Here is a 27,712-nt window from a genome sequence, read left to right on the forward strand (position 1 = left end):
CTAATGCCTAAATGCAGCATATGTTTCCAGGTTGTTATATCCACAGTCTGCGGCAACAGCGGCGCTGCACTACCCCCTCCTGACTGTAGGACTGTCCTCCACCCCCAAAAGCAACCTGATACCGGAGACGAGCGGTCCAGACAAGCCTGCAAACGAGGCGTTCCCCGCCGCCCTGCCTGTCTGCCCAGCGGAGCTCCAGACCGTCAATGCCAAACGCTACTGACTGCCTAGGGGAAGATCCGAGCCAGAGATATCCAACCCCTAACCCCGTCGTCTGCCACATCGGGAGTACGGATCTCCGTCTATCGCAACCCAGAAGAAGATCACTGTCGGCACCGTTGACTTGTGACTGATCCCCCCCCTACAACGATCGGGACCCAGAGAACTAACTGGCTAGCTGTTAGGCTAACATCGGTTAGCGTCGATAGCAGTCAGCTTGCAACCTAACCGAGCTAATTGGCTAACGTTTAAATGTCAAATGTTCACCTCTCGTGCGAAAGGGTGGACTATTTATTTTAAAACGTACAACTGAGAATGGCCTGTACGTACTAATTGTAGTTGTGCATCGGTTCTTTTTGCGATATTTACCTTCTTTGCCTAAGTTTTCTAGTACCAGACAGTAGCCATAGGCAGCTAGCATGTCAGCTAGCAGATATGGACGTTGTTGGCTGGCTCGTTGCAGATGGCAGATCAGCCAAACAAGTTAGCTTCTCGGTGTATCTGTCCGGGCTGTGCGGGAGTCGATAGCAGGACCAACTTTTATTGACATTAAATGTTAGTTATAAAATCACGACAATCGACTCCAACACGACTTTGCCTCTTTTTTGGATCATTTTTCGATGTGTTGTTCCATGCCTGAGAGATCAGTTCAAGTTATTGAGCTGACGTGAGGAGAAGAGTGTGAAAACAAAAATAAGAGGAGCAGAAGAAGTATAACGAGACTTAGCAAGCAACTACGAGACTACACTGTCATGGCTGTGAGCCGAATCACGATGAAATCACTCGCTAAATATGGGTTTTGCCTGACGATTCTCCTGACTTCTGTGGCTGGTAAGTGGCTAAATAGTGAATTGATTTGTGTGGAAAGAGGTAAATGTGCTTCTCGTGAATATATGATGCTTTCCTTTTGGTTCTGCTATTAGATTTTGACCAAATGGCAGGTTTGGTGCAGATTTTGTAGCCTTAATAATATGATCTAATCAACCTAAATTAAATGTTTTGAGTCTAGTGTTGATTATATGTATACTTATTTGTTGTATTATAATACAGACAGTTAGCCTTAACATCAGACACCATTTTCCAAAAGATCTCCTCCCAATGTGTTTTATGTGTCTGGAAGATCAGCCTGTTTGTCTGTCTGTCTGTCCCTTAACTATCCTTTCCATCTTGTTGTCTGTCTGGCTCATATCTGGAGTGATCTCTGTAGTTGATCTCAATGTAGTTGAGTTGAGTAAACCTTCATAGATATCTCCTCTTGAACAGAGTAGCAAGTGTACCCCTGGCTCCTTTTTAATCATTCTGTGTACAAAGGCCTGGAAAAACACTGCCAAACATACCGCAGTCCTTGTCTGCCAAGTTGTGCCCCTGTTTAAGACTTTGGGCTTAAGCCAGGCTTCTGTGAGACCTTGAGCGTGATAAGATAGTAGCTGTGCTGCATAGAGATGTTGGAACTGTGAATGCGAGGGGGGTGAAAGGTGGAATGTGTTGGAAGACAGGAAAGGTATTTTACAAGATGGGTAATTTAGGTTGTAGAAGTTCAACATGGTGCTTAGGCTCTGGCAGTGTGTTTGGAAATAGGAGGTATTTTCTCATCCGGTGTTACAGCCGAATGCGAATGTGTGTATAAACAGCTTCTTAATAATGTATTGTGAGTGTGTTTTATTGTTAAAGGCCCTCCACCTATTCATAATAATAATAATAATAATAATGCATTTTATTTATATAGCGCTTTTCACAGGGACAGGAAGCCCAAGATAATGTGTGCAGTGGAGAGAAATATGTGATTTGTAATCCACATTTAAATAAAATGACAAATGGACTGCAATTCTGAATGTTACAATGTGCCAGACAGTATTTCTGACATCCTCTGATTACGAGCTCATACATCAGGATATAAAAAGCACACTGCTTTTAGTGAAATGTAGAGAACCTAAAGTAGATGAGTAAGGAAGCGAGGTGATTCAGCGAAGAGAGTGCATTTACTGGAGGGATGAGTTGTCAGTTTGTGACGTATGATCAGTAACGAGGAGGCAGTGGAAAATGCTGAGTGCAATTTTCATCCCAAATCATAATATTCACCAACATGTACAAATGTAATCTATCATATCGGCATGTGTGCTGAAATAATCTTATTGCCTTGCTAAACACACCTTTTATGAGACATGGCATGCAAATGAGTTTGTCCCTGGAGCGCTTTAACGACTACAGTGACTGACAGAGGATTGACACATTCACTCAATAATCAGCACAAGGGCGATTAATGGATACTTGTATGCATGCATGTCATGTAAACAGCCAATAAATTCAAAGGGCTGCACCGTGCAAGATGAATTAGGGCAGCCGTCAGACATTGTTGGCATAATGACTGTAAAGAGACGAATGAATGCAAAGTGGTTATATCGCAGTGCCAATTTATTTCCATGATACTTGTTATGATGGTACTAGGAGGTAGTAATGTATCTAATCAGCTGGAGGTCTGACTCTACACTTTTCTCTTTGAGCCCAATGTTATTGCCCCCCCCATCACCCCCCATTTCCAATCTCAGGAAATTACCTCTGTTCATTTCCTTTTCAGATGTATTTATTTCCCGACACCTTCCTTGTGTTTAACCTGTTCCCAGCTGCTCTTCCATTCCCTGTCCCCTGTGATTAATCAGTGTGTGGGTGTACGCTTGCTGCTCCACAATCCGGAATAGAAGCGGTTCCAAACACGGCACAAGCTGGCAGAAGATACCTGCCACGCAACCACAGGTGTTCTTAAGTAATGACATTAGAACGGGATAGACTTTAGCACAAATTGTTATGGAGTAATGTTTAACGTTGTAGCCCGTGCATGCTCATAATGTATTCATCTTACACTCATGCACTATTGTCCCAGGTAAGCTTGAGGTTTGGGGTTCCAAAAAGGATTATAGCAGAAGTATTATCCCTCAGCATAAAAAGGGCTGCTCATTGGCTCCGCTTGTCCAAACTCTGTAGCTATGTCTCGTGAGCCCCATACTGCAGCGTTGACAGGCCCACTGTTCCCCAACCAGGCCGCTTCTCTCAAACCTCTCCGGCCAACGGGGGACTCTTGAAGCTGTCGGCTCTGTGGTCACATCAGCGGCTCAATAGAAAGGGAAGTTATTGGCTGGAGATTACAGACTTGCCCTCAGTGGCTGTGAGGCTCTTTTATTGCCAAGGCTAGCTCAGATTGGAGCCTACAACATGTTGTGGAGCCAGGTACTAACTGCTGTTAGCCCTGGCATTTCATCTGGGATTTAAATGGCAAGGCTGGTTGGAGATGACTAAAATGTGAATGCATCAGAATAGTTTAAATGCCAAGTGAAATACATGCTCAGGAATTGTCCCTTTATGATATTGTAGCAGATACAATCTGTAAACTAGCAAAGAAAAAGGCTGTAATAGTGTGATATCACTTAAGACACTTTATTTTTGAACACTTTATGTTAATGTTTTGTTTCAATTAAAAGCAATGATTTTGCCCAAAGCCATGGAGGCCCACACTACCAAGCTGCATCACCTTTAGCACTGAAGCTAATCTGCTGAATGTGCATTATGGTCTGTTGTAGATGTGGGAATTGGATGCAGCATCCACAAGGTAAACAACAGGATAGTAAATGGGTAAAGTAGCTCGTAAAATGTTAAAATCAGTTGTAAAACTGCCAGGGAACCAGTGTTTAGGAGCCAAAATAGTGGTAATATAATGATGTGTACCTATTCGGAGCCAACATTTTGGCATCTGTATTATCACAACTGGAGGAGTGCAATTTCGACAGGAGAATAAGGAAGTAGTTGCAGATGCCAGAGGATATAAAAGCATTATGCCTACTTTGATGCCTTAATATTTAGCACTCAGTCCACAATCATTATTTCGTGAGAAGAGATGACACTGACTGCAGCAAGAAACAGACCAATGAATGCTGGCATGGTGGGGGTAGGAGGCCATTTGGGATATAATACAGCTAGCATTGTACTCTATTAGATGAACAAAATCAATGTCTGCCTCTCTCAGTACCTTGGTTTGAGTTCTGAGCAGAGGTAAAGGCAAAAGCAGATACAATAGAACAGTGTTCAGCCGACCTTCTGGTTTGGCAAAATGGAGAAATTAGTGGATGTTTTAGAAAACAAAAGGTGCAGCCTTGAGATGGTAACTCAGAGTGACAGCCTATGATTAACACGAAGCGTTCTCCTTGACTAGCAGAGACAATAAGTCTAGAGCGCGCAAAACATATTGCTCAGAGTATGGATGAACTGTTTTGCTTAAAGTTATTTGTATTTTAATAGATATAAGCTTTTTAAAGAAGGGTAGCGTACTCGTTTCCAACTGCAAGGCTTTAAGGTGATACAGGTCTTGTTTTGTTATCTCTAGTAGCTTGGATGCCACATTTGAGGATGTTTTTCTGTCTTTTTAGTTGTTCCCTTTATCTTAGGCCAAACATTTCTTTATTCACAAGAGCTTATTACAGTCGCAGCAACAGAAGAGGGTGCAGTTTTCTAGATCCTAGTATCATACTGCTGAAAAGTACAGGTTTTAGAAATGTTTTGCACTTTCAGCATTCCTCTGAGAAGCATTCCAAAAAGAAAAATTAGCGGGAGAGCAGAAGATGGCTTTGGATAAATTAGTAAAATGATTCTTCTAAATAATCTCAAACCCCGGTGAGATGTTTTTGTTTTCTGCTGGCACAGTGGGCACTGGAACTAAGAGAAGCACTGCAGCCAAAGTACTGTACTGCAGTGGCTTGAAACGTATCATCCAACATACACAGAATATATATTGATACCAACAGCAATAAGAGTATAGTAATTTAGTATATCGAGTGTTAGGAAATAATGTGTTGATGTTCTTTACGAATATATTAGGCCCAATGTGGTGTTGTGAAAAATGCCTCAAAAACCATAGAAGGAATATTCTGTTTACAATCAGACAGAAGGCATGAAAAGTTATATTTTTAAAAACACCAGGTCTATGTTTGCAATGCCATAACAGCACCAGTTAGATCAGGTGAAACCCCGTCATACCAGACAACCACAGGCTTGTCAAAACACTATGTATGTAATGTAGACCATCAAGCCTATAGAAGCTGTTAATTTATTCAACAGGGGAAATATGTTATTCAGATGCAGATTGGAACTAAACTTTTGCTTGCTCATAAATAATCCTAGATTATCCCCCCCCATGGTGTGATGGTAAACACCACCTCGGTCATTCTGTCATCTGTGTGTTCATCACATAATCGGGAAAGTTAAGGTATACAGGGAGGGGTGGCGAATATTTGGTAGAAATGCATCGTGGTCAATAATGGAGGCCTTTAAGCTTTGAGGGTAGTTTAAGCCCCAGGATTAGCATAACTGTACCAGACCCAGACAGACACAGACTGAGTGGTGGTGTTTTTCAGGGGGGTGTGCAGTCCCGAGGCAACAGATGGGACAGATTAAAGCCCACTCAGCTCCTCACCCCCCCACACGCATCTTTAAAATCAACCAGGAGACTTGAAATTGTGGTTGTCAGCAAATACCCCTGTATCTCTTCCATCCTACCTCAGCAACAAGCATGCACCCAAACAGCAGGTACCATCAGGGCTGTGCTTCTGATGGATGTCCGTGTGCAGCAGCTTGAACTCACGCGATGATAAAAACCCAGTGCATGTGGGCATACATAATGCCTCTTTGCATTTTGTGTATGCACGAGTCACGGCGCACATCTACAGGGTGGCAAAAGTAAACACCAAGGAGACAATTTAAATGCATACATTTTAGCACAAAATCAGCACTGTACAAGAACTATACATCGTGTCCCCATCAAGCAGGACAGCACAGCTTGCATAATGCTGTGGACAGTGCACTCATGTCTGCAGGGTAGTTGGTGCGCGCACTGGTGCATCAAGCACGTTTCACCCTGAAGACAAGAATGCCTCCTGCTTCTTGCTGCCCCTCCCATCCTGTGTTTCTGCCTCTAATGTTGAACTCGGAAACCGTTGAGAGAACACAGCCAACACATCAGTGCACTCTGTGACTTTTAATCAAGTCTAAGACTGCCGTGTCTTGCATCTCTCCAATGGGCCTTGGCAGTAGGAAGGAGAGAGCCAGATTAGATCGCTGTTGTTTTTTAGCAGAGAGGGGAAGGGGGTAGTCTGTGGGGGTGGGAGGGTGCACCGAAGGCCAATTGGGGGAGGAGGTTTAGAGGGGGGAGAGAGATTAGCAAATAACTGGGCCATGGGTAAACTCTCAGCAGTGCCCGCCATCATCCAATGAACAGGCTTGGAGCAGAAAACTACTCTGAAGCCTTTTGATATGACTACCCTCTCTCTCCCTCTGTTTCTCATCTGCCTCGCTCCACTGGCCTTGCCTGCATACTCTGACCCACAATCCAATACTGCAGTGGAAGCCAAAATCACACAGCCGGCTCCACAGAGCAGAACCAGGGACAGAGCCTGCCACGGCCAATCAGAGATACACGCAGAGATTGGCTTCCAACCAGAAACGCTCCTAAAACAGAATTAAGGCAAAGAACCAACCACAGCACGGCAGAGTGGCAGACACACCAATGAAATCTGACTACATGAGTGCTCCCATGGCTCAGACTTCAAGTGGGCAAAATACTCGTCCCATGATACACGGTCTCTCTTCTCTGTTCACTTTTTGGGTGAATTAGGCGATACATATATTTCAGACGGTGAATAGCCCGTTTTACAATAAGAATCAGGAGGATGTGAAAATAAAAGAAGTCGCCTGAGCTCTCAATTCATAGTGTGCATGTTTGTTACGCGCACCATGGAGCGATTATCTTTTATTATCAGGGTACGTGACATCTATTTACTAGTACTCATATGGATGCATTGCTTTCTTGAATTGTATTAATGTAACACAATGTGTTGAAAACAGCCCTTTCCCTTGTTATGAAGCGCACAACTCAATCATCCTTGTGTGAATGGACCTTTTAGCCTTAGTTTCATTTGTTTTCATGCCGAAGAGCTCTCATGTACCGAGGGTTTTTCATAGGGTATTATTTCACAGCCTTGAATAGTAGTACAATTATTAATAATTCATGTCAGCATACAGTATCTACCCAGCTTTGGGAGAGAGACAGGAGATACTCTGCACTATGGATTTTTGTGCTCTGATCCTGGCGTGCAAGGTCAGTCTGTTTGTCCAACTGTCTGAGGGTGTTGTCACCGGTTATGCACTTCCTTTGATTGTTCCTTTAGGTTTCGCTAGAGTTCCTCCTCTACAACTCCTCTCCTCAACTCCACAGCCCTCTCTCCTCGATTTCTGGTTCTTGGAAATAAGACAGGAAGTGTATTTGAGGCGGAAAAGATCATTGTTGAGGTTGCGATTATCTTAGGACTGTGCCTTTTCACATTGTTTGAGAGCAGCTACCTCTGTAAAAGATACAAGAGATTGAGTCAGAGTCAATGAAAGTGCATAGCATCTTAAACGTACCTAAATTGCTGAATTTAACAATGTAAAAGTTAAAGCCTTTGACACCCACCCCTTTGTATTATTCATTATTCAAGAAGAGAGGAGTTCAAGGGTGCCATTTTCTTTTGATCAGTTATCCCTCTGCAGCAAGTGCACAAGTTGTATGATTTGAATGAATATCTGGCCATTATGTCTCCCCTGTAATGTTCTGCTGTAGGCTAATGGTGGAGCTAATGGTCATTATGGAAAATCATGGTTCACTAAGATCCGTTATTTCTCACATGAGCTAAAGGTGACTTTGGGCTGAAAAAAAATTCAGCTCTAGGTCTTAATGATTGCTTTTCCCTATCATCTGCCCACTATTTATTTCATGCTTAGTCTGTGGTTAGTAATGTTTTTATAGCTATTAGTATGATAAAATTAGAACATGCCTTTATGAAATCCACATGACCCACTCTTCACATTGGCATTAATAAGATCTACTGCACAGCATGTCTTTTTTTAATGCTGTCATGCTGGTTAGTTCCTAGTTCTGAAACAGTGGGGAACAATATCAAGGGCACATTTCTGCAGTTGAGTTTCATTAAAACTAAATTATTACTGTTTGAAAAAATTGCATCCTACATTTCGGTTTGGAATTGAAATCATGTCAAACCTTAGCTACATACAGAGGGGATGAAACGCGTAAAAAGCCGAACTCCTACTTGCGCCCACCGCAGTACATGGGCCACAACCTCTAACAACTGAGTGAACGGCGGCCCTTTGTTTTCATTTGAACCCAGAGCATGTTAATGCCCTGTGAATAAATGCAAGTAGAGAATCATCAGTCTCGTGAATCTAAACACAGGCCGTGGCAGTGGCCTTGCCGGCTTGTTGAAATTCAGTTTCCTCCTCAAAACAAAAATTCCTCCACATACTTAACCCTTAGTCTGAATTCCTTTCCCACTCTACATGTACACGGTGTGCTTCCCCCTGTTGGCGAAGTGAGTCCCACAGAACAGTAGGCAGTGCAGGCCCACAGGGTGAGGGCAGTCGAGGCCCACAGTAGGCCAGGGTTGCTATCTTTTATCTGAGGATGGGAGCAGAGAAGGAAAGTTGGCGCCCTGCCCAGCAGAGCAACCACTCCATTGCGGCGTCACCCCTCTGCCCACACAGACTAGCTTGACATCGGGCAGGGCACAGTCACCCCAACCCCCTTCCCGGATGGAGGAAAGGGAGGAGCTGGGAGTTACGGGAAACAAACCGGCACATCATGTTTCTCTTATCAGAAATTACCCGGACCAAGGCTATGTACACAAACCCCCATTGGCTCAAACTATTGCTTCCTGGAATAGTTTACACTCTCCCAGACGTTTGCTGCAAATCAACAAGCAAACTGTCCGTTACACAACTGTTCACATTCTGGCTATCCTTTTCACTAGAATCACACCATCTGAAATGCATCCATTATTTCCGAACACCCAACAAACAATGGCTGTGTGCTTTAATGCATTAATTTAATTCAAGGTGGGAGCTTTAACATGCATGTCAAACATCCATCTATCATTTACTGATAATTATTTTTCTCATCTTGCCGTTTTAGTTTTGAAATGTCCACTTTGTTTCCGTGCCTCTGCTTGTGTTTTTGGTATGTCCTTCAGGCTAGAGTTTAAATTGGTATCTCTATTGATCTTCGCCTGCAAAGACTGCTGCCTCTCACACGCCAGACAGATATTTCTCAGCTGTAGATTATTCTCGTATAGACAGATACTGTGTAGCAGCACTTTATTAGAAAATGGCTGATGGGAGGGACTTTCATCCACATCTTACAGTTTTCATCGAAAATTTGCATATCAGCAAGTTTATCATCCGAAGAATGAGAGAATAACCGTTGAAAATGAATGAAGCTGTTGCGTTGTCTGTTGCTCATTAACACTAAGTTGACAAACTGCCTTAGAAATGAATGTGCTTGCCTCTTGTCCACCTATTTAATTAACTTTGTGCGACTGCAAAACCTACCTCTTATTTGCCTCCTCTGTCTCCTCACAGCAGCGCAGGAAGAGGAGAGGGAGTGTGCCTTCACTGACCAGCAGCAGCAGTGGGAAACGGACCGAGTGGCCGGGAGCGAAGGCCGCGTCTCCCCAGAGAACACCACCATCCGATGTGCCAAGGGCAGCCATTGCTTTGGTCTGTGGAAGAAAAGTCCTCCAGGCGAAGTGCGACTGGTCAAACAAGGTAGGACTTGTGTGACGCTTCGGGCAAATTGAGAAAACTGTCGAGAGTAGAAACAAATTCAATTCAATTTATGGTAAACATATATAAGTAGTTATTGGTTATATCAGAATTTGTATTTTTATGGAATTATAATGTGGAGGAAAAAATGGGGGAAGCATAAAGAGTAATCTAATTGTTATCTTTTGGTTTTTATTTTCAGCTAGCAACACCATCTGTCAACTCCTCAACTGGCACACACAAAAAAGATTAATTATGTAGTTCATTTCAGCTACTTTATCAACTACTGCATAGTGTTGTCTATAATAACACAACATCATTTCCTTTTTATTTATATTGTATAATTACACAATGTAACTATCACGTAAACTAGGCGATAAAAAAGATGCACTATTTGCCCCTGAAAGATGCATAAAAATGTACAAATCACTTAATTTGACTCAAGTACAGTATTTAAGTAAATGCACTTACTTACCCTCCAACACGGCTCGGGCTAATAGGAATTATTTAATATCTGAGACGTGATCTTGGTGGTAAAACAGAAGTAGGTACTATCATTAACATCATTATCTCTATCCTCAGGTTGCTGGTCTTACCTGGATGACCCCCTAGGTTGCCGTGACGACCGCTGCGTGGTGACCAACCTCCCTCCGCAGATGCAGAATGGGACGTACCTCTTCTGCTGCTGTGGCAGCGACATGTGCAACGTCAACTTCACGGAGGACTTCCCTCCGCCCAGCCCCACCACGCCACAGCCCATCTGTAAGGAAACGTATTTATATTTATTTATATAATGTGTATATTATATATATGTACACACTGGCACAAATGCAATAGATTTCTAATACGAGCTTGAGTTTAATTTAATATCTTGACAAATAATTCCTCTCTATTCATGATGGCATTTTGCTTTTTATATGACCGATGTTCCAACAAAAGCAATTCATCCAAAGAGATTCAAAGCCAGATCTCTCCCTACATTTATTATATGATGACATCTTTTTTTGAACAGGCAATAACAGGGAATTATGTTACTGCTGATCACCTGTTACATGTTGTCAGTTCAACGTCAAGAGCAGTCGTTTTTGGAAAGTAGCTGTGACTTCTTTGATTTGAAATCTTTGGATTTAGACTTCAATCTACATGGTTATATTAGGCGCTTTCACACCAAGTACTTTGCCGTACTTAGTTCCCAGTACTCTTGCAACTTGAACTAAGTTCTAGTTCCGGATTTGTTTTTGGTGTGAGCGCAAAATATCAAGAACTATCGGAACTATACTGGGAAAAGTACTCCGGTGTGAAAACGGCTATTGTTCTTTTTTCATACAAATTGACTCACTTTTAGCTTAGTTCTCTGCCTCGGCTGCAATCATCTCTTACACAACTGGCTGTGTTGAGCGGGGGGGAGTGACTAAAAGCAAGATGACTAACAAAGACAAGAATGGGAGAAAACAACTGCAGGCCCACACAGTCCTGAAACACAGAGCTATTAAGAGAAAAAGCATGAAAGAATGTTTGATGTCATCAGAGCTGTCATACCTTCACATTTCTTCCTCCTCCTCTGCCTTATCATTCCGACCACACAGCTTAGAAATGAGCCCGCTGATTGTCGTCCATTATGAACCTTGACAGTAATGAATTGCAGACATGAAGTGGTTTGTGTTACAGACCGTTCAGCGAGTAGCGGTAAATCCACTAAAGGGCCATGAAAGGCTGTCTGGAAGTGAGTAAGGTGTAAAACAAAGTAAAAAGGTGCATTGTTTATTGTTCCTTGCTCTTAATGTTTAGCAGTGAATGAAGGCAATGTGTGTGGCAGGAGGAGGGGCTGAGGATGGCGGCAGCTCATCTCATCTCTCCTGCCCACACATAAACACAAACACACACACTCTACCATCCATGTCGTCTCTCTGCATTCCACGGATTACAAGGCGTCTGCTGCCGTCTGCCTGTCTGCCCGTCTGCCTGTCTGGGGGCGCGCCGGTGACTGTTCCCCTGAGCACACAGAAGACAAAAGCAGGAGAAAGTTGAGGAAAAATAACCACTAGGGCGTTAGAGACACGTTTGATTCATCAGTGAGGTTAAGGTTGTATTAGAACTCAAAATCCTCTTTGTGTTTTTGCGAGGTTCATTCCTGACATGTCTGGGCAGAGTCATGCCAGTGTTGTTAGAAGTAGGAAATGGTTTAAGTGATGTTAAGCCAAGAGCCGTGACCAAAGTATGAGGGCTGGAAGAAGTGCTCCATCTTTTACATAAGAAAAAAAGTACTCAAGTATTCTTAAAACACCAAAGGTAGAAATGGTAATTCTTACAGAACGTTATGTAATCGGATTATAATTGTTGCTGTATACTGTCTAAGCAGTCCAGTCCAAGTAACTTAACTCTCCAGTTAAGTTAATTTGAGCTCCTTTATATCCTACAGGGTAGTGTAATCTATACACAAGACAACATCATTAGTTTGTTGATAACATATTATAATAAGGGGAGATAGTAAAAGTGTTTTGGGTGAACAATTTTATAACAGACTTTACATTAAACATCACTAGTTAATTACATCAAGACAGCTTTTATTTAAAGGTATCAGGAAAAAAAAAAATTGGAGGAAACAACCTTTTTTTTTTCTGTGTATCCTTGTGACTATTATTATTTTTGTTGTTTTGTTTCCCATTGTAAAGCGTCCTTGGGTCTCTTGAAAGGCGCTATAAAAATAAAAATTATTATTATTTATTCAAAGATTCATAATATTCATATATATATCATATAATAGTAGTTGGCTCTGAAATGGATTTAAAGTATAAAGCAATTATTTAATACACTTACAATCTTTTGATCTTGGTGGTAATGTAAGAGTAGACAATTCCATTAACGCTATGGAGATTTTAAACTGTGTGTGTGTGTGTGTGTGTGTGTGTGTGTGTGTGTGTGTGTGTGTGTGTGTGTGTGTGTGTGTGTGTGTGTGTGTGTGTGTGTGTGTGTGTGTGTGTGTGTGTGTGTGTGTGTGTGTGTGTGTGTGTGTGTGTGTGTGTGTGTGTGTGTGTGTGTGTGTGTGTGTGTGTGTGTGTGTGTGTGGTGTGTGTGTGTGTGTGTGTCTGTCTCAAAGCCACCTCTGGAAGACATCAATTATTAAGAAAGCCGGTGTCACGGCGGCACCGCTGTGTTGACTAATGTAATGGATGCAGGAGAGTGTATCTGGCAGCTCTTATCCACTTTCCGCAGAATGAGTGCTAGTGGTATATAAGAGCAAGGCAAGCACCGGTATATTTACACTCTGTGTGTATGTTTGTCTCCAGAGAAGCACTTATAGCGGATGCAGTTTCATTCATCACAAATGGCTGGCAGCCTCCTCAGCTAACTGCTTCTACCTGTTACCTTTTTCACCTGATCGACTTGCTGGTGTTCTTGTTTTTACATATTCTCTTTCTCTCTCCATATGCACATCCCACACATTCTCTCTTTCTCTCTTCCTGTACTGCTTTCCTGACTGTTGTTTGGCATAATTTATATTTTTATTTTCCTTTTTGTGCTTCACTGAATGCAGATTGCTTCAAATGTTGCAGCTGCAGGCAAAAAAACCACGTTTCAGAGAGCTGTTTTGAGATTCCACCTGCATATGAGCAGTAGTAATGATAGTAATAATAGCAGTAATAGTGATCATTCCCTCTGTATATTTTCCACGTTTCTGTACAATGCTACCTCTTTAAAACTGCAGCTCTTCCACTTTAAATTCTGATATACTGCACATTAATTATATTCCAGATGCATTGGTCAATAACCCTGATTCTGATTCTGATGTACTTTTAGCTGCGTCTTTCAGTGTCATCCAACAAGACTCTGCACTCTGGTTCATTTGCACTGCACAACCTCTTGTAAACACATTGTGTGCCATGTGTTGAATGCATTTGCTTACTAATAGGAAGTGTTTTGCTTCTTGCATAATTATGAGTCAACCGTGACCACCGGCAACTGTTGATCAGCAGAAAAGTGTGCAACTGGTAGCCTGCACGTGCAACACGTCAAACCCACGTGCCCACACATGTGGAGGAGACAAACAAAAAGGGGACCCACTCATGCTTAGTAGTGCTATATCCCTATGTTTTTTACTTTTCCAGAGCAAATCATATCATTCAAGTATTTCAGTCTTAGTGTACCTATCCAGAAGCTCATTATCTATGCAAATATTTAAATCAGCTCACAACACAAGCCTTGCCGTTTCCATAAATTGATAACGATTGTAGGTGTTCCTAATAACTCGGTGTATGGATACCAGCTGTGATACAGGACACCTGCTCTCCCTACATAAAGGTCACAGTTTGATGTATACCTTTGTTTTTCATGTGTGTCTCCTTGTAGACCCTCACTCTCTGAGCTGGGAAGAGACCATAATTATCGCCCTGGCAACCGTCTCCGTGCTGGCCGTGGTTGCTGTAGCAGCCTTCTTTGGTTACCGCATGATAAACGGTGAGTTACCATTGCGCCACTCTGCGAGGAAGGGCAGAGAACATTCATTATTCAAGGATGCTTAAATGTTTTGGTAGAAATTCAATTCATTTTGTAAATTGCTTTTAATTGTGTGTGTGTGTGTGTGTGTGTGTGTGTGTGTGTGTGTGTGTGTGTGTGTGTGTGTGTGTGTGTGTGTGTGTGTGTGTGTGTGTGGTGTGTGTGTGTGTGTGTGTGTGTGTGTGTGTGTGTGTGTGTGTGTGTGTGTGTGTGTGTGTGTGTGTGTGTGTGTGTGTGTGTGTGTGTGTGTGTGTGTGTGTGTGTGTGTGTTGTGTGTGTGTGTGTGTGTGTGTGTGTGTGTGTGTGTTGTGTGTGTGTGTGTGTGTGTGTGTGTGTGTGTGTGTGTGTGTGTGTGTGTGTGTGTGTGTGTGTGTGTGTGTGTGTGTGTGTGTGTGTACCAGGAGATGGTAAGCAAGGCCTTCACAACCTGAATATGATGGAGGCCGCTGGCTCCGAGAGCTCTCTGGACCTTGACAATCTCAAACTGCTGGAGGTCAGTCCCAACATTTAGTTTGATTGTACCTTTCTTGCCCAGGAAAAGCCAGTTTATTCAGTGTAACAGCGAAGAGTTCCAGCAACACTGTGTAACACTACACTAAATAACCATATGAGCCAATGGGTGGTGCAGGAATTAGTCCTAAAACCCACAAATGCTGCTTCAGTTCCACTTGGGTATTTTAGTCTTAGTTCTTAGTGATGTATGCTTTCAGCTCTTTACTTATTTTATACCCCAAAATCTTGCCTGAAGGTATGAGCCTGTTTCAGCATTTCTACACACAGAGCAGGGTCTGTGAAGAAGGATGGAGAACATGAGCGAGAAAGAGAAACCAAAGTCAAAGAGGCATAAATACACCCAAAATAAATCAAGGTTTATGGTTACATTTGTCATTTCAATATGACCTTTACATCAGACCATCCGATCTCGGCAGGACGCAGTGGGTCGGAACAGAAATAGGATTTTGCTTACAGTGACACAGGATCCTGAACACCTGATAGGGAAGCGGGAGAGCTCATATTGTGATAGGAAGTCAATGAAGTCTGGATGATATGCAGTCACAATGACGGTATAAGCAGGGTATTAGAATGCAAGCAGGAAAAATACATGATATCAAATCCAGACGAGCGGACAGCATGACGCAGCGAAGTATAAAACCCCACTATCTGTCAGTTTGTTGGTACAAGCTCAATTAATTTGTCCAATTAAAACACTTTTCTAAAGAGCAACGCAATGCTATTTCGGTGCTGCTCCTAAACTTGTTTGTCAGATATAAACGGAAAGGAAAAAAATAATATGTCAGCCTTGAGCCTATTATTGTTATTACCGTATGTCCATTGGGAGGATGAGTAATAATGAATTAGCACTCACAACCTCCTTTTTAAAGATCTAGGTAGCTTAGATTATTCTCCCACAGTATGATGTAAAACTGACTGAGTGTAAAGTGTCCTTGTAAACTGTTTTAAAACGTACTATTTAATGCATGTGAAGTTAGTCGTTGATGATGTTACAAGGAGAATAGTACCAAGCAGTGCCTTGTCTGTCTCAAGCATGCTTTAGTCTCTGCAAGGAACTGAAGAACGTAAGAAATCTGTGCCAATGGCTGACTGGAAGGCAGATCAAAATGGAAAGAAATCTAAACATCTGATCTGCTTTTCAAAAGAGCCCTCAGTAATATTAAATGATTTTTGGTAAATGTATTGAAGTATTCTGAGTAAAATACGAGTTGCTTTGCTTCTTGACAAGTCAGAAAGACAGCCAGCCAATCAGTACTGAACTTTGTGCTCCAACGAGAGAGAGAAACACTGATGTACTTTTTCTATTCAGTGCATTTCAGAAAAGAGCGAGAGCACTATCTTTTCAGGCAGGAGTTGAATTCAGAACTCTGTCCTTGTGCCTTATCAAATGCAGGCACACGTTCTTTTACATCAAACTCATTGCAGCGGGGGAGGGGAGCCTAACTCAAAGACTAAACAGAGTCACTGTATATCCTATAGCCAGAGATGAATGTTTTTAGCAAACGTGGAGGAGGAAATCACAAAGACACAACCCTGATTTGTTCCTTCCCCTAATGCAGATGACTTTTAAAGCAGAATGTTTTTAGACTTTAATGGCATGCTGGGCTCTGGCTGATTCGGACACTAATGATGTGGAACGGACTTAAGGCCATTTTAACTGTTTAACCCTGCTGTTCGCCTGTAATTTAGTTTATTTCCTTTTTTCCTTCTGCCTGCCTGGCTGTCTTTATTTGTGTAACTCTCTTTATGTGTTTCTATCTTTTGCCTCAAGTACCATTCTTTAACAAACAAAAGTATTATTTTATCCACTCGGTTTTCTTCATGTTCTTTGAAGTGAGAGCTAAAGGTCTAGAATTACAAAAATAGTTTTTCTCCTCCAGCTGATAGGGCGTGGCAGATATGGCGCAGTGTACTGTGGCTCTCTGGATGAGCGGCCTGTGGCTGTGAAGGTGTTCACTGCAGCCAACCGGCAAAACTTCCTGAATGAATGCTCCATCTACCGGCTGCCGCTGCTGGAGCACGACAACATAGCCCACTTCGTTGCTGCCGACGAGCGGACAGGCCCTGAGGGACGCACAGAGTTCCTGCTGGTCATCGACTACTGCCCGCATGTGAGTAGTGGGGGGAGTAGGAAGTGTGTGTGTGTGTGTGTGTGTGTGTGTGTGTGTGTGTGTGTGTGTGTGTGTGGTGTGTGTGTGTGTGTGTGTGTGTGTGTGTGTGTGTGTGTGTGTGTGTGTGTGTGTGTGTGTGTGTGTGTGTGTGTGTGTGTGTGTGTGTGTGTGTGTGTGTGTGTGTGTGTGTGTGTGTGTGTGTGTGTGTGTGTGTGTGTGTGTGTGTGTGTGTGTGTGTGTGTGTGTGTGTGTGTGTGTGTGTGTTCAACATAAAGACCACATTATGATACCTAACAATAAGACTTTAGTCCTGGTTGATTCTGCGATACTGGAAACTGGTAAATCAGGTCTTTAACACTTTATTAATCATTAAGAACCATTTATAAAGCAGTTCTAACATACATCAACACAGGCTCACTATTTGGCAAGATGACTAAGCCTTATATTGGCACTAGCTTACTTCGTCTTCTTCATCAGCTATTTATAGTTGCCAAAAGGGAGCCTTATTGTAAAGTGTAAAACACATTCCCATGTATTACTGAGTTACTACCGTTTCTAATAAGGCTTAGCAGTACAGAGAATTGTGGGCTCACTATTTGGCAAGCAACCGGTCACAGTTGCCCTGTTTATCTCATGTCTTATAAAAGCATATTAAGGATTTATAAAGTGTTCACAACCTAATTAATTACAAACTATTCGTAAACCCTTTATAAGGGTAGGACTCTTATTGTAAAGTGGTACCGAAATGTCAGATAATAGCTACAAATGCTTTCCTCAGTCTCCCAGTGCCCAAAGCCAAGATACCCAAACCCAAAGATGTTTAATTAACAATTATTTGATAAAACAATATTTGGCAATTCAATTTCTAATCCAGAATTTGACTTAAAATGATGCATTTCAACTTGATGTGAATTATTCCATCTATGTTGCGAGTGGTTTGTCAGGAGATTGATTTCAAAACTATTTTCATGTCTACTTTAATGTGGCCTGAGAGGGACAAACGGGGTGAAGGTGTTCACTGCAGCAGATGGGTGAACAAAAACGTTGTAAACCTAAAGTTTATTTCACCCATCATACAGATGGAAACAGCTGGCAGAAGTAAGCCCTCACACTGTGTGCTGAAGGCTGCCTCCATGAGATACTCTATATAAAAGCGGATTTACCTTTAAGCTGAATATGATTACTGCCCAAGCCCTATGAACACTATACTAATACAGGTTGTCATGGAGACACGGTGCAAGCCAGGAAATGAGACTGAAACACATAATGCATTCAAGTAAATGATAATGTAATTTATTTAAAACGAACAGATCTAATATGATTTTGTTTAGCAGCGGATGTGCTTATTGCCTTGTGATTGATTTGATTGAGAGAAAGGATGAAGTGTCTGTGCGTCAGGGCCAGAGCCAGATGATGATAATTGAGGAAGGAAATTAATCCAATATAATATCTGGTAAACATTATCATGGAGTCTTTTATATTCCTCATAATATATTACCAGACACCAGAATTGCACGCCACTTTCATCACGCAAAATGTCATAACTCAAAAGGGAGGTCAAAGCACAAGCGCAGACTTTTTTTATTTAAAGTTGCGAGAGATAAATCGGATGTTAATCTTTTTCTTAAGTTCTCTGTCTTGACCTTGGGTTTTATTGACAGTGAGGAGGAGGATGTTGACTTTGGATTTTTAAAGTGAAAAATAGCTCCTGCTAGTGAATGTGTGTGAGATTGGCTCAAACCAAGTAGCATAGCAGGAAATATTGTAAGACGTTTAACCAGAAATTCAATTCAAATGTATTTCTTTAGCATTTATAAATACTAATACACATCTTTATATATTGTAATGTTATATATTGCAATACAAAGTGTACATTTTTCCTTGGTTGCATAAATACTGAATGGCTTTGAAGGTGCTAAAGGCAAATGCAAAATCTAGAAACCATCTTGGCCCACCTGTCCCAATGCCTATGGTTTATCATCAAAACATGACTGGCTATTTGTTGACTGATGGTGGAAGTTTTTCTTGCCAGATGTTTTTCCCCCGCATCTGTGGATCTTCTTATCTGGGAGATCTTTAAAGTGATGCTGGCGGATGATTTCTTTTCTCAGTCCATCTGTCTAATCTTTCTTGTTTACCTTCTCCTTGTTTTCTCCCCTCCCTCACCCTCTGCACCCTCCCTCCTACCTTGTCCACTCCCTCATGTCCTCCTCAGGGCTCTCTGAGTCGCTACCTGGGCCTCCAGATCAACGATTGGGTCGGCAGCTGTCGGCTCGCTCATTCCGTCACCCGTGGCCTGGCGTACCTACACACTGAGCTCTTCAAAGGAGGTGAACTGGAGGACGCACACACACATATACACACACACGCTGTTAATTACGTAACTGCTCACAGTTTACACAGGCTCAAGTTCCATGGCTGCTGCTTCCATCTGCTACAGAAACACTAAAACTAAACATGGAAAAGCTTTTTTTGTTTGTAGCCCTGTTAGTTTGAGAAAGGATTTAGTTTGTGTGTATTACGATCTCCAGCCTGTCTCGCTGAGTCGTGCTTTAGACTTCTAAAGGCCGGCACACTGCAGCTCCACGTGGGTCTGTTTGGCTTGGAGTGCTTTGCATCCCTGCATTTTGACACGCGTGCACAACCAGCCTTGTATATTTATAGACCGGCCTCAAGCTAGCCTCAGAGGGAAAAAATAGTGAGCGGGACAAACTAGGGGCAGGACAGCGGATGCAAAATAGGGATTCAGATGACACGTGAACATCCCCGCGGCTCGATGAAATCAGTCGTTGGAGGCAGAAGTGACTGAAGTAAGCCTTGGCTGTTTTTTTTTCACGTCAACAAGCCTCAGCGCTCCCCACTCATTTATTTTCATCACCACAGATACACATCAAACAGGCTAACAAGTTAAGGGGGTAGAAAGTGTTCTTGCAGTAGAGTGTGAAGGCAGGGAATAGAAGTAATGCTGTTTGTGCAAGCATGTGACAAGTACACGAGGGGTTGTCCATCTCCTTTCCTTTTCACTGCAAGTGATGGGCAGAGAGGAGAGAGAGAGCTAGAGATAGAGAGAGAGAGAGCTTGTGTGTAATGGCACAGTCTCTCAGGCTTTGGTACATCCTCCCCCACTCCTCCTGCACATCAGTAGAAGGCATCAGATAACTGTGGTGGCCGCCCTCTGCTGGACAGTGAGATACTGCAGACAGAGGCTACTGTGATATGGTCTTAATCCCATTGTTGTAGATTAGATTAGAGGGTTTAACTGTCTGTTAACAGTGCAACTTGCTCTGGTGAACAATGACTAATGGGAAGAATGGAAAGCTATACGACAGGATTTACTGGATGTTATCATTTGCAAATGTCACAACAACTGCCTGAGTGAATGATTTATTTGAAGCTGAGTATTTGCTAACACTGTCCAGACTTACATGTTGAATGACAGATATAATAGCTTCATCTTTTGTCTGATTATTTATTTTTTCCATCTATCCAGACGTGTACAAGCCAGCCGTGTCCCACAGGGACCTGAACAGTCGCAATGTTCTTGTCAAGGCCGACGGCACTTGTGTCATCATCGATTTCGGCCTGTCCATGAAGCTGACAGGAAACAGGACCGCGCGCGCAGGAGAAGAGGAAAACGCTGCCATAAGTGAGGTGAGTGCTCAGGAGCTTTTAGACTTTATATTTGAGCTCATTGCCACAGAAGACAATCAGAAGAATACAGTTTATCACCCATCAGGCCACACCTTGTCCTACTTTCTCTTCCTGACTCACTTTAATTTGTTCTGCTCTGTCTGCCAGGTGGGGACGATCCGCTACATGGCTCCAGAGGTCTTGGAGGGGGCGGTGAACCTGAGGGACTGTGAGTCGGCGCTGAAGCAGGTGGATATGTACGCCCTGGGCCTGATCTACTGGGAGACCTTCATGAGATGTACCGACTTGTTCCCTGGTAAGACACACAGACACACTGTGTGAAGGCTATTTTGAATGGTATTAATCTGTCTCCAAATATACCAATGGTTGTTTCCCTTTTTACTACCATCATTATCACAAGCAACACAAGAATGAGCCCCTCTCACGCTACACACATTAGCAAGACATTAAATACACATTTATAATCGAGGGTAGCAGACACTGGAATTGTATCATTTGTTGTGGAAAAAAAATAAAGCTAAAATATTTTCTCTGCTACATTAGAAATATCTACAACACACCCCTCCTCTTTTTGTTCTACCTCTAGGAGAGTCAGTGCCAGATTACCAGATGGCGTTTCAGGCGGAGGCAGGGAACCACCCGACGTTTGAGGACATGCAGGTCCTGGTGTCCAGGGAGAAGCAACGGCCCAACTTCCCAGAGGCCTGGAAAGAGAACAGTTTGGTGAGTTTGTATGTGTGTGTGAGCCACACTCTAAATTATAAAACACTGTCATCAGATTGTGAAACATGTCACTACAATGTTTTTGTTGTTGTTGCTTACTAGTTGTTTAAAGGGTCCTCCTAAAATGTACTTATTTAATGATCAATTTTTATAGTTCTTACAGTGTAAGAGATACATAATCTAGGAACTGTTTCTGCTGTATATGGATCGGTGTTTTAATAAAGTGATCAAACTGTGTCCTGCAGGCGGTCCGCTCTCTGAAGGAGACGATGGAGGACTGTTGGGACCAGGACGCAGAGGCCCGCCTCACAGCCCAGTGTGCAGAGGAGCGACTGGCAGAGCTGCTCATCATATGGGACCGCTCCAAGTCTGTGAGCCCTACACTGAACCCCATGTCCACAACCCTGCACAATGAGAGGTAGGGAGAAAGACACAACAACCTCCATCAACTCAGTACTTCTTTTAAATGTTGTCTTTAACCTCACTGTTTGCTTTTCATTTTTTTCTGATAGAAATCGCATGACGCCAAAATCCGGCCCATACACAGACCACCCCTCTACTTACATTGAGGAGCATGAGGGTGTTGCCAAGAACACGCAGGGGGACACCACTGGCTCTGTGAGCGGTCGGGCTGGGGCCGGTACTGGGACCGGAGAAAGAAACAGGAACTCCATCAACCAGGAGCGCCAGCAGCAAGCCAACGCCCGCCTGCCCAGCCCAGAGGGCAGCAGCACCAGCATGGGGCTGAGAGGCAGCCCATCAGCCTCCACCACCACCACCACTATCATCTCTGACTCTGAGGGACCTGCGGGCACCTCAGTCCCCGTCTGCCTCCACCTGACCCAGGAGGACCTGGAAACCACCAAGCTAGACCCGAAAGAAGTAGACAAGAATCTGAAGGAGAGTTCGGATGAGAACCTGATGGAACACTCACAGAAACAGTTCTGCTCTCCAGATCCGCTGAGTCCCGGCAGCTCCAGTCTCCTCTACCCGCTAATCAAGATGGCAAGTGAGGCAGCAGGCACATCAGACCCTGCCGCCCCCATGCCCTCCACCATCTTCCCCCTGCCCAAGCAGCAGAACTTGCCGAAAAGGCCGTCCAGTCTGCCCCTGCGCAACAAGCCCCCCAAGAAAGAGTCATCCTCGTCCTCACTCAGATTCAAGTTTAGCCGCTCTGGGAAGTCCAACCTGCGGCAGGTGGAGGGAACAAAGATGAACATTGGTGCAGTAACAGGCACAAACACAGCTGCAGAAGTTAACCGGGTCCCAGGCACAAACAACACACCCGCTCTACGAGACACGCACCTCAACGGGAGTGCGAATGGCGCTGCTAACGGTCATGCCGGTGTAGGGATCTCCTCCATGGCTACAGGTGGAGCCACAGGTTTTGGAGGATCTGGCATCACTCAAAACGGCTCCGGAGCCCTGAGGTCCGACGACAGCCGCCTCAGCCTTGGTGTCATCACGGCCAGCCCCGACGAGAACGAGCCGCTCCTGAGCCGCGAGCGAGAGCAGCCCGACCCGAGAGCGATGTCGTCGAGCGTAGCGGCTCTCCGCTCAGCACGACCCAACACAAACAACAACAACAGCAACACTGGCCTGGGAAAGGGGAATGAGAGCGGAGGGGAGAGTGATGGAGGAGAAGAGGAGGGAAGTGGGGAGGGAGGAAGCAGGGAAACCACAGGGCCCTCAGGAGAGAACTCGGGGTCGGAATCCGGCGTCGCTGTCCCCCAGGGGGAGCCTTCGGTCATCATGAGGGGAGAGGCCCTGCTCAGGCAGCCCAGATCCCGCAGGCCTGAGAGACCCAACTCCCTGGACCTGTCCTTCACCACACAGGACCTGGCCTCACTAGGTGATTATACATCAACAACTGCACAAAAATATTCCTCGGATCTAGTGCAACAATGTCGCTTAACAGCGATTTATGAGGCTTTGATACATGTATCCTAACACTATTTGTTAGGTTTTTCATTATTATATATTAAGTAATTATATAGAATGCAAATCCTCATATTGAAGGAACTTCAAATGTTTGGCAATATTTGATAAATTACTTTTAATTATTAAAAATGTTGTAACTAATTGTTTTAAGCTGCAAAACCGCATTAAACCATTTTAATGCTGAATTACAGAATCACTTTTAATTGACATAGATTAACTATGATGAGTTATGTTACCTTAAAGCAGTGGTTCTCAAACTTTTTCTGTCAGGCCCCCCCTTTGGAGAAAAAAAAAAGTCGGGCCCCCCAACACAAATAGTCAGGCTCAGTGGCGGCGCCAGAGATGTCTTTTGGGGGTGCTGTGGGGTAGCTTGACGTTTCATAGAGGGTGCTCAAACGTTTAGGGTTTCCCATTAATGTACCGGTCGCTACAGTGGAATTTTCTACTGCAACAATCCCCACGCACATACAGTGTTACAATGAAGGCTCGATAATCAGCTCACGGCATATAGGTGTAAGCAGGGGTAAAGTGCTATTTGTATAGGTGGTGTGTGGACCTTACATAGGGGGGTCCAGGGGCAAGCTCCCCCGGGAAGATTTATTTTTAAATATTGAAGTTAAAAGCATCAATCTGGTTAGAACTATGGATACATCTCTCAACATCCATATGCAACAGACATGGAAACAGATTTACTTTTTCTTTATGGATATTTTACAAATCACCCTTTTAAACTTTATTCTTTTGTTACTGTCATATAGTATTTCATACCTGTTTTTCATTTATTCTCTTATTTTTTTATAACTATAATGATCATATAAACGTGTGCCTCGGAAATAATTGTTTACATTAATGGTGACCAAAACGTTTGAGACCCACTGAGATAACACTGAGAGAGTCCTTTAGCTCACTGAGCCTCTCAGTCTGACAGGAGAGGACTCTCCTCCACTTTGTTGTTGAAAAAACTCCTTATATCCGTTAGCGTAGCTCGCTAGCACCAGAAGCTAACAACAACGATCTCCGGTACGCTCTCTCTCTTTCGTGCACGCACACAAAATGACTCGTTCCACACACACACAGCCGAGCTTTAATGAAACACAGAGACCCAGACGTAATAGTACTGTATTATATTATTTACGAATCAATAATCTTTCAAAATATGATTTCTTTTTTTTTTTATAACCATTTTTTAAGAACCACTGCCTTAAAGGGACAATATTTATGTTTCACATAAAGATCAGTTTACTAGTCATGTAGAGAGTACTACTCTAAAGCCTGTGAAAATAAACCCTGAAGTCATAATGACATAGTGATATCCTCAGACTTATCTTATCTCGGACTTAGAGACTAAACATTTGTTACCTAAAAAACTGAGTTACATGGGTTGCAGCCAACTACTGTTAAACATTATCAAATGTGCATGGAAAATTACTTTAATGATAATCAATTATCAGTTGGCGCAAATGTTCCTGTCAAGCGGCTAAATAATTAGTCTAGTAATAAAATATTTTGAATATTTTTTTCACTTTTTATAATTATATTTCCACCACTTTATAGAAGTGGACTGGATGCTCTTTTAGTAAATAGTCATGATAACTCGGCACAAAGTACTGATCCATGTTTCTTCCTGTTTTACAGGGGACGGCCTGCAGCTAGATGGAGCCTTTGAGACGGGAGAAAAGATCAAGAAGCGTGTAAAAACACCTTACTCCCTGAAGAAGTGGCGCCCCACCACATGGGTCATCTCCACAGACACCAAGGGGCCGGAGGTCAACAACAACGGGTCCTCCCGTGGTCAAGGTCATAGTCAGAACCGGCCCAAGTCCAGTTCGGCCATCTACCTGCGCGGAGGGAGCTTGGCCAGCGAGCCAAGCGACACCCACGTGTGAACACAGGCTCTGTGACAAGACTGAAAAAAAAACAACCCAGAAAGCGTTTGGTTTCTGTCTGTTGAGCTCTCAATCAGCAAGAGGAAGCTATGGAGTGTCTTGTGAACAAACATTCGAGTCTGATGGTGTACAGTAATTAGGTCTGTCTCACTCCTGTTTGTCTTTCTGATGATGGCATTGCTTTAAATGGAATCCAGCTATGCAGCATTCTCATCTGCTTCTGTTTCCACGTATTTAATAATCTCCCTTCTTTGGTTTTGTTTCTTGTTTCGTCCTAATGAGCATAGCAATGTTTTGAATGGATATCTTTCTTTCTATGTGCACTTTGAACCAACTAAAATCAGTGTTTAGAAGTCCTGTCTGTTGCGACCACCACAAGAAGTGGTCTCTAAACTTAAAAAGGCGATGAAAAACAATCAACGCTTTGAGCGTTCATTCTCAACCTAGCTGTATCAAGCAAGGTTTGAGAGCAGGCTCTGTAAAATAATTGACGGTCTTAATTAAAAGACAGAACAAACTACTATTTCAAACAAATGTATTTCCTTGATTTGTATGCAATACCAATTTTTGTCTTTTTCGACGATGTATCCATTTTTTGTATCATAATTTTTAATTGTGCAATAGGATTTAGCTTTTAGATGCTTTCAATGTTTTAACGCTTTCTTCATTTTGTTTATTGTTTTATCCCGTTTTTATTTTGATATGTTAATCTTTGTTGCACTTATGAATCGTCACAATCATTTTTTAAACAATCCACCTTAACACTTTCCCCCCGAATCAAGAGAAGAAAATGGATGACAATCCTGCTCTCTTTCCTTCTTCTCTGGACAATTTTTAAGGGGGCACAAACACTAACAATCAATCGCAGCTGACTGAAAAAGTGGGTTTTCATAGAACTCCTCTGCTTGCACAATTACACCAGGAATGGCTCAGACTTTGGGGTCTTTTAACACTACAATCACCAGAATGGAGAGATCTTTTACAGTGAACAACTCAATCACTGTACCACTATCAGCTGACCTCACTGTGGACTGTCTGTATGCGCCTGAAAGACCAGAAACACTAGAAAGCCCAGATTCTGCTTTTTGAACTCTGTTGGAAATCAGAAAAATAGTCTCAAAGAAACCAAACCCCTCTGAAGCACGCTGGATATAATTTCTGCTTCTTGTTGTCTCATCCCTCGATGTTGGAATGACTGATTCAGTGTGTGTGTGTGTGTGTGTGTGTGCATGACATGTGTTGTGTTCCTTTACGTCAGCATTAGAGTTGTCGGGGCCTAGCGCTGTACAGTCGTGCTGAAATGTCATTGTACTCATTCTGTATTTTCAGCGCTGCTTCAGGGCATATGAAGAGATCTCATTTATGTTTTTGTAATCTGTAATTTTATGAAAAAAAACATATGTATGTGTATTGCATTGATATTTGCATCATTTTTATGGAGTTCTGTTTTGCATTCAATGGACATGGCCTTTAATTCCATTGCTATGTATCTGCTCGGTACAGTTTCTGTAAACATTCTCAAGTCAATATGGAAGAAACAAAACTCAAATAAATGTATGAAATAACTGCTGGTTATATTGTTAAGAGCATGTTATTGGGATTTCAGGTATTTTATTCTGAAAGTACTGTAATTGGGGGGAAATACCAGTAGTAAAGAAGGTAGAAAGAGAACATTGCTTCACAGAAAGTCTAACTCACAGTCCTGGAGAAACAGTCTTCTTCCAAAAACACACCAACAGTCCTTCCCAGGCAGCATCATCGTCCTATGACCCAGTGAAACACACCATTAGCTTAGTAGTTAGCAAAAACAATGCAGTATTTCGTTAAATACTCACCGGTAGCTGACGTATGGCCAATTTTAATATTCATGCTATCCTTAAAACCTATTTAATATGTTTTGGGCCACTTCAAATAGGTAGGGAATGCAAAGTATTGCTAAATTCGACACAAGAGGGAGACATTTCCTGTCCTCCACTTGTTTACTTCACTTCTCCGCCGCCGTCTGCTCCACGCGCCCTAGCAACTGCAGCATCAGCACGAGCAGCGCAGCGTTGGTACGCACGTCACAGATCCACTCCAGCGTCAAGTCAGCTGCAGGTATCAGACTGCACCGGAAATGGACCAAGTCAATACATATATAAAATGTGTATTTAGAATTGTGATAATAGTTTTTGTATGTTTTATTTTTTTCAGATCGGGATACTACAAGTTATTTCTGTTATTCTATACCACTGCTTTTTCCCCAGAGGTGTGTGCTATAATTTGATTAGCACATATGTCGAATAAATAATACAAAATTGGAAAATGTCAAATTAGATTTAATCACACTATCTGAAGTGAAGATATATAGATTTGTTATGAATATAGCAGGACCTGCCTTAAAGCCCGTATATCCAATGTATTATCTGGCTGCTATCACACTACTTATATATGCTACTTATTTATTTGTTCTTAAAAATACTGTAACTGTACTTATTGTTGTCTACCTGGATCGGTACTTTTGTAATGTGTGTAATTTCTATCTCTAATATTATATTACTT

The 27,712-nt window shown here is 42.7% G+C and overlaps 2 protein-coding genes across 2 annotated transcripts in view; one reads left to right on the top strand and one right to left on the bottom strand.

Annotated features, from left to right (window-relative positions):
• The window catches only part of dock9b (dedicator of cytokinesis 9b), a 54,164-nt gene extending 44,506 nt beyond the window's left edge, over window positions 1-9,658 (bottom strand). The window contains exon 1 of the mRNA XM_071205294.1: window positions 9,640-9,658. The gene's annotated coding sequence lies outside the window, so the exon portion shown is untranslated. The remainder of the gene's footprint in view (window positions 1-9,639) is intronic.
• Window positions 64-26,742, top strand: LOC117458543 (bone morphogenetic protein receptor type-2-like). The gene is made up of 13 exons (XM_034099109.2): window positions 64-1,050; window positions 9,670-9,855; window positions 10,435-10,614; window positions 14,200-14,307; window positions 14,748-14,839; window positions 16,740-16,970; window positions 19,186-19,300; window positions 20,461-20,621; window positions 20,769-20,916; window positions 21,208-21,344; window positions 21,590-21,762; window positions 21,857-23,196; window positions 24,921-26,742. The coding sequence occupies exons 1-13, from the start codon at window positions 972-974 to the stop codon at window positions 25,169-25,171; spliced, it is 3,201 nt and encodes a 1,066-aa protein (XP_033955000.1). The 5' UTR covers window positions 64-971; the 3' UTR covers window positions 25,172-26,742.
• The last annotated feature ends 970 nt before the right edge of the window (window positions 26,743-27,712 follow it).

Source organism: Pseudochaenichthys georgianus, chromosome 2 (assembly GCF_902827115.2).
Source record: "Pseudochaenichthys georgianus chromosome 2, fPseGeo1.2, whole genome shotgun sequence".
Lineage (NCBI taxonomy): Eukaryota > Metazoa > Chordata > Actinopteri > Perciformes > Channichthyidae > Pseudochaenichthys > Pseudochaenichthys georgianus.

Excerpts from the sequence above, each read along its gene's own strand:
- LOC117458543 (XM_034099109.2), top strand. The coding sequence starts at position 972 with ATGGCTGTGAGCCGAATCACGATGAAATCACTCGCTAAATATGGGTTT. Across the intron at positions 20,917-21,207 it reads ATGTACCGACTTGTTCCCTG|GAGAGTCAGTGCCAGATTAC; the intron begins GTAAGACACACA and ends TTCTACCTCTAG. Across the intron at positions 21,345-21,589 it reads CCTGGAAAGAGAACAGTTTG|GCGGTCCGCTCTCTGAAGGA; the intron begins GTGAGTTTGTAT and ends TGTGTCCTGCAG.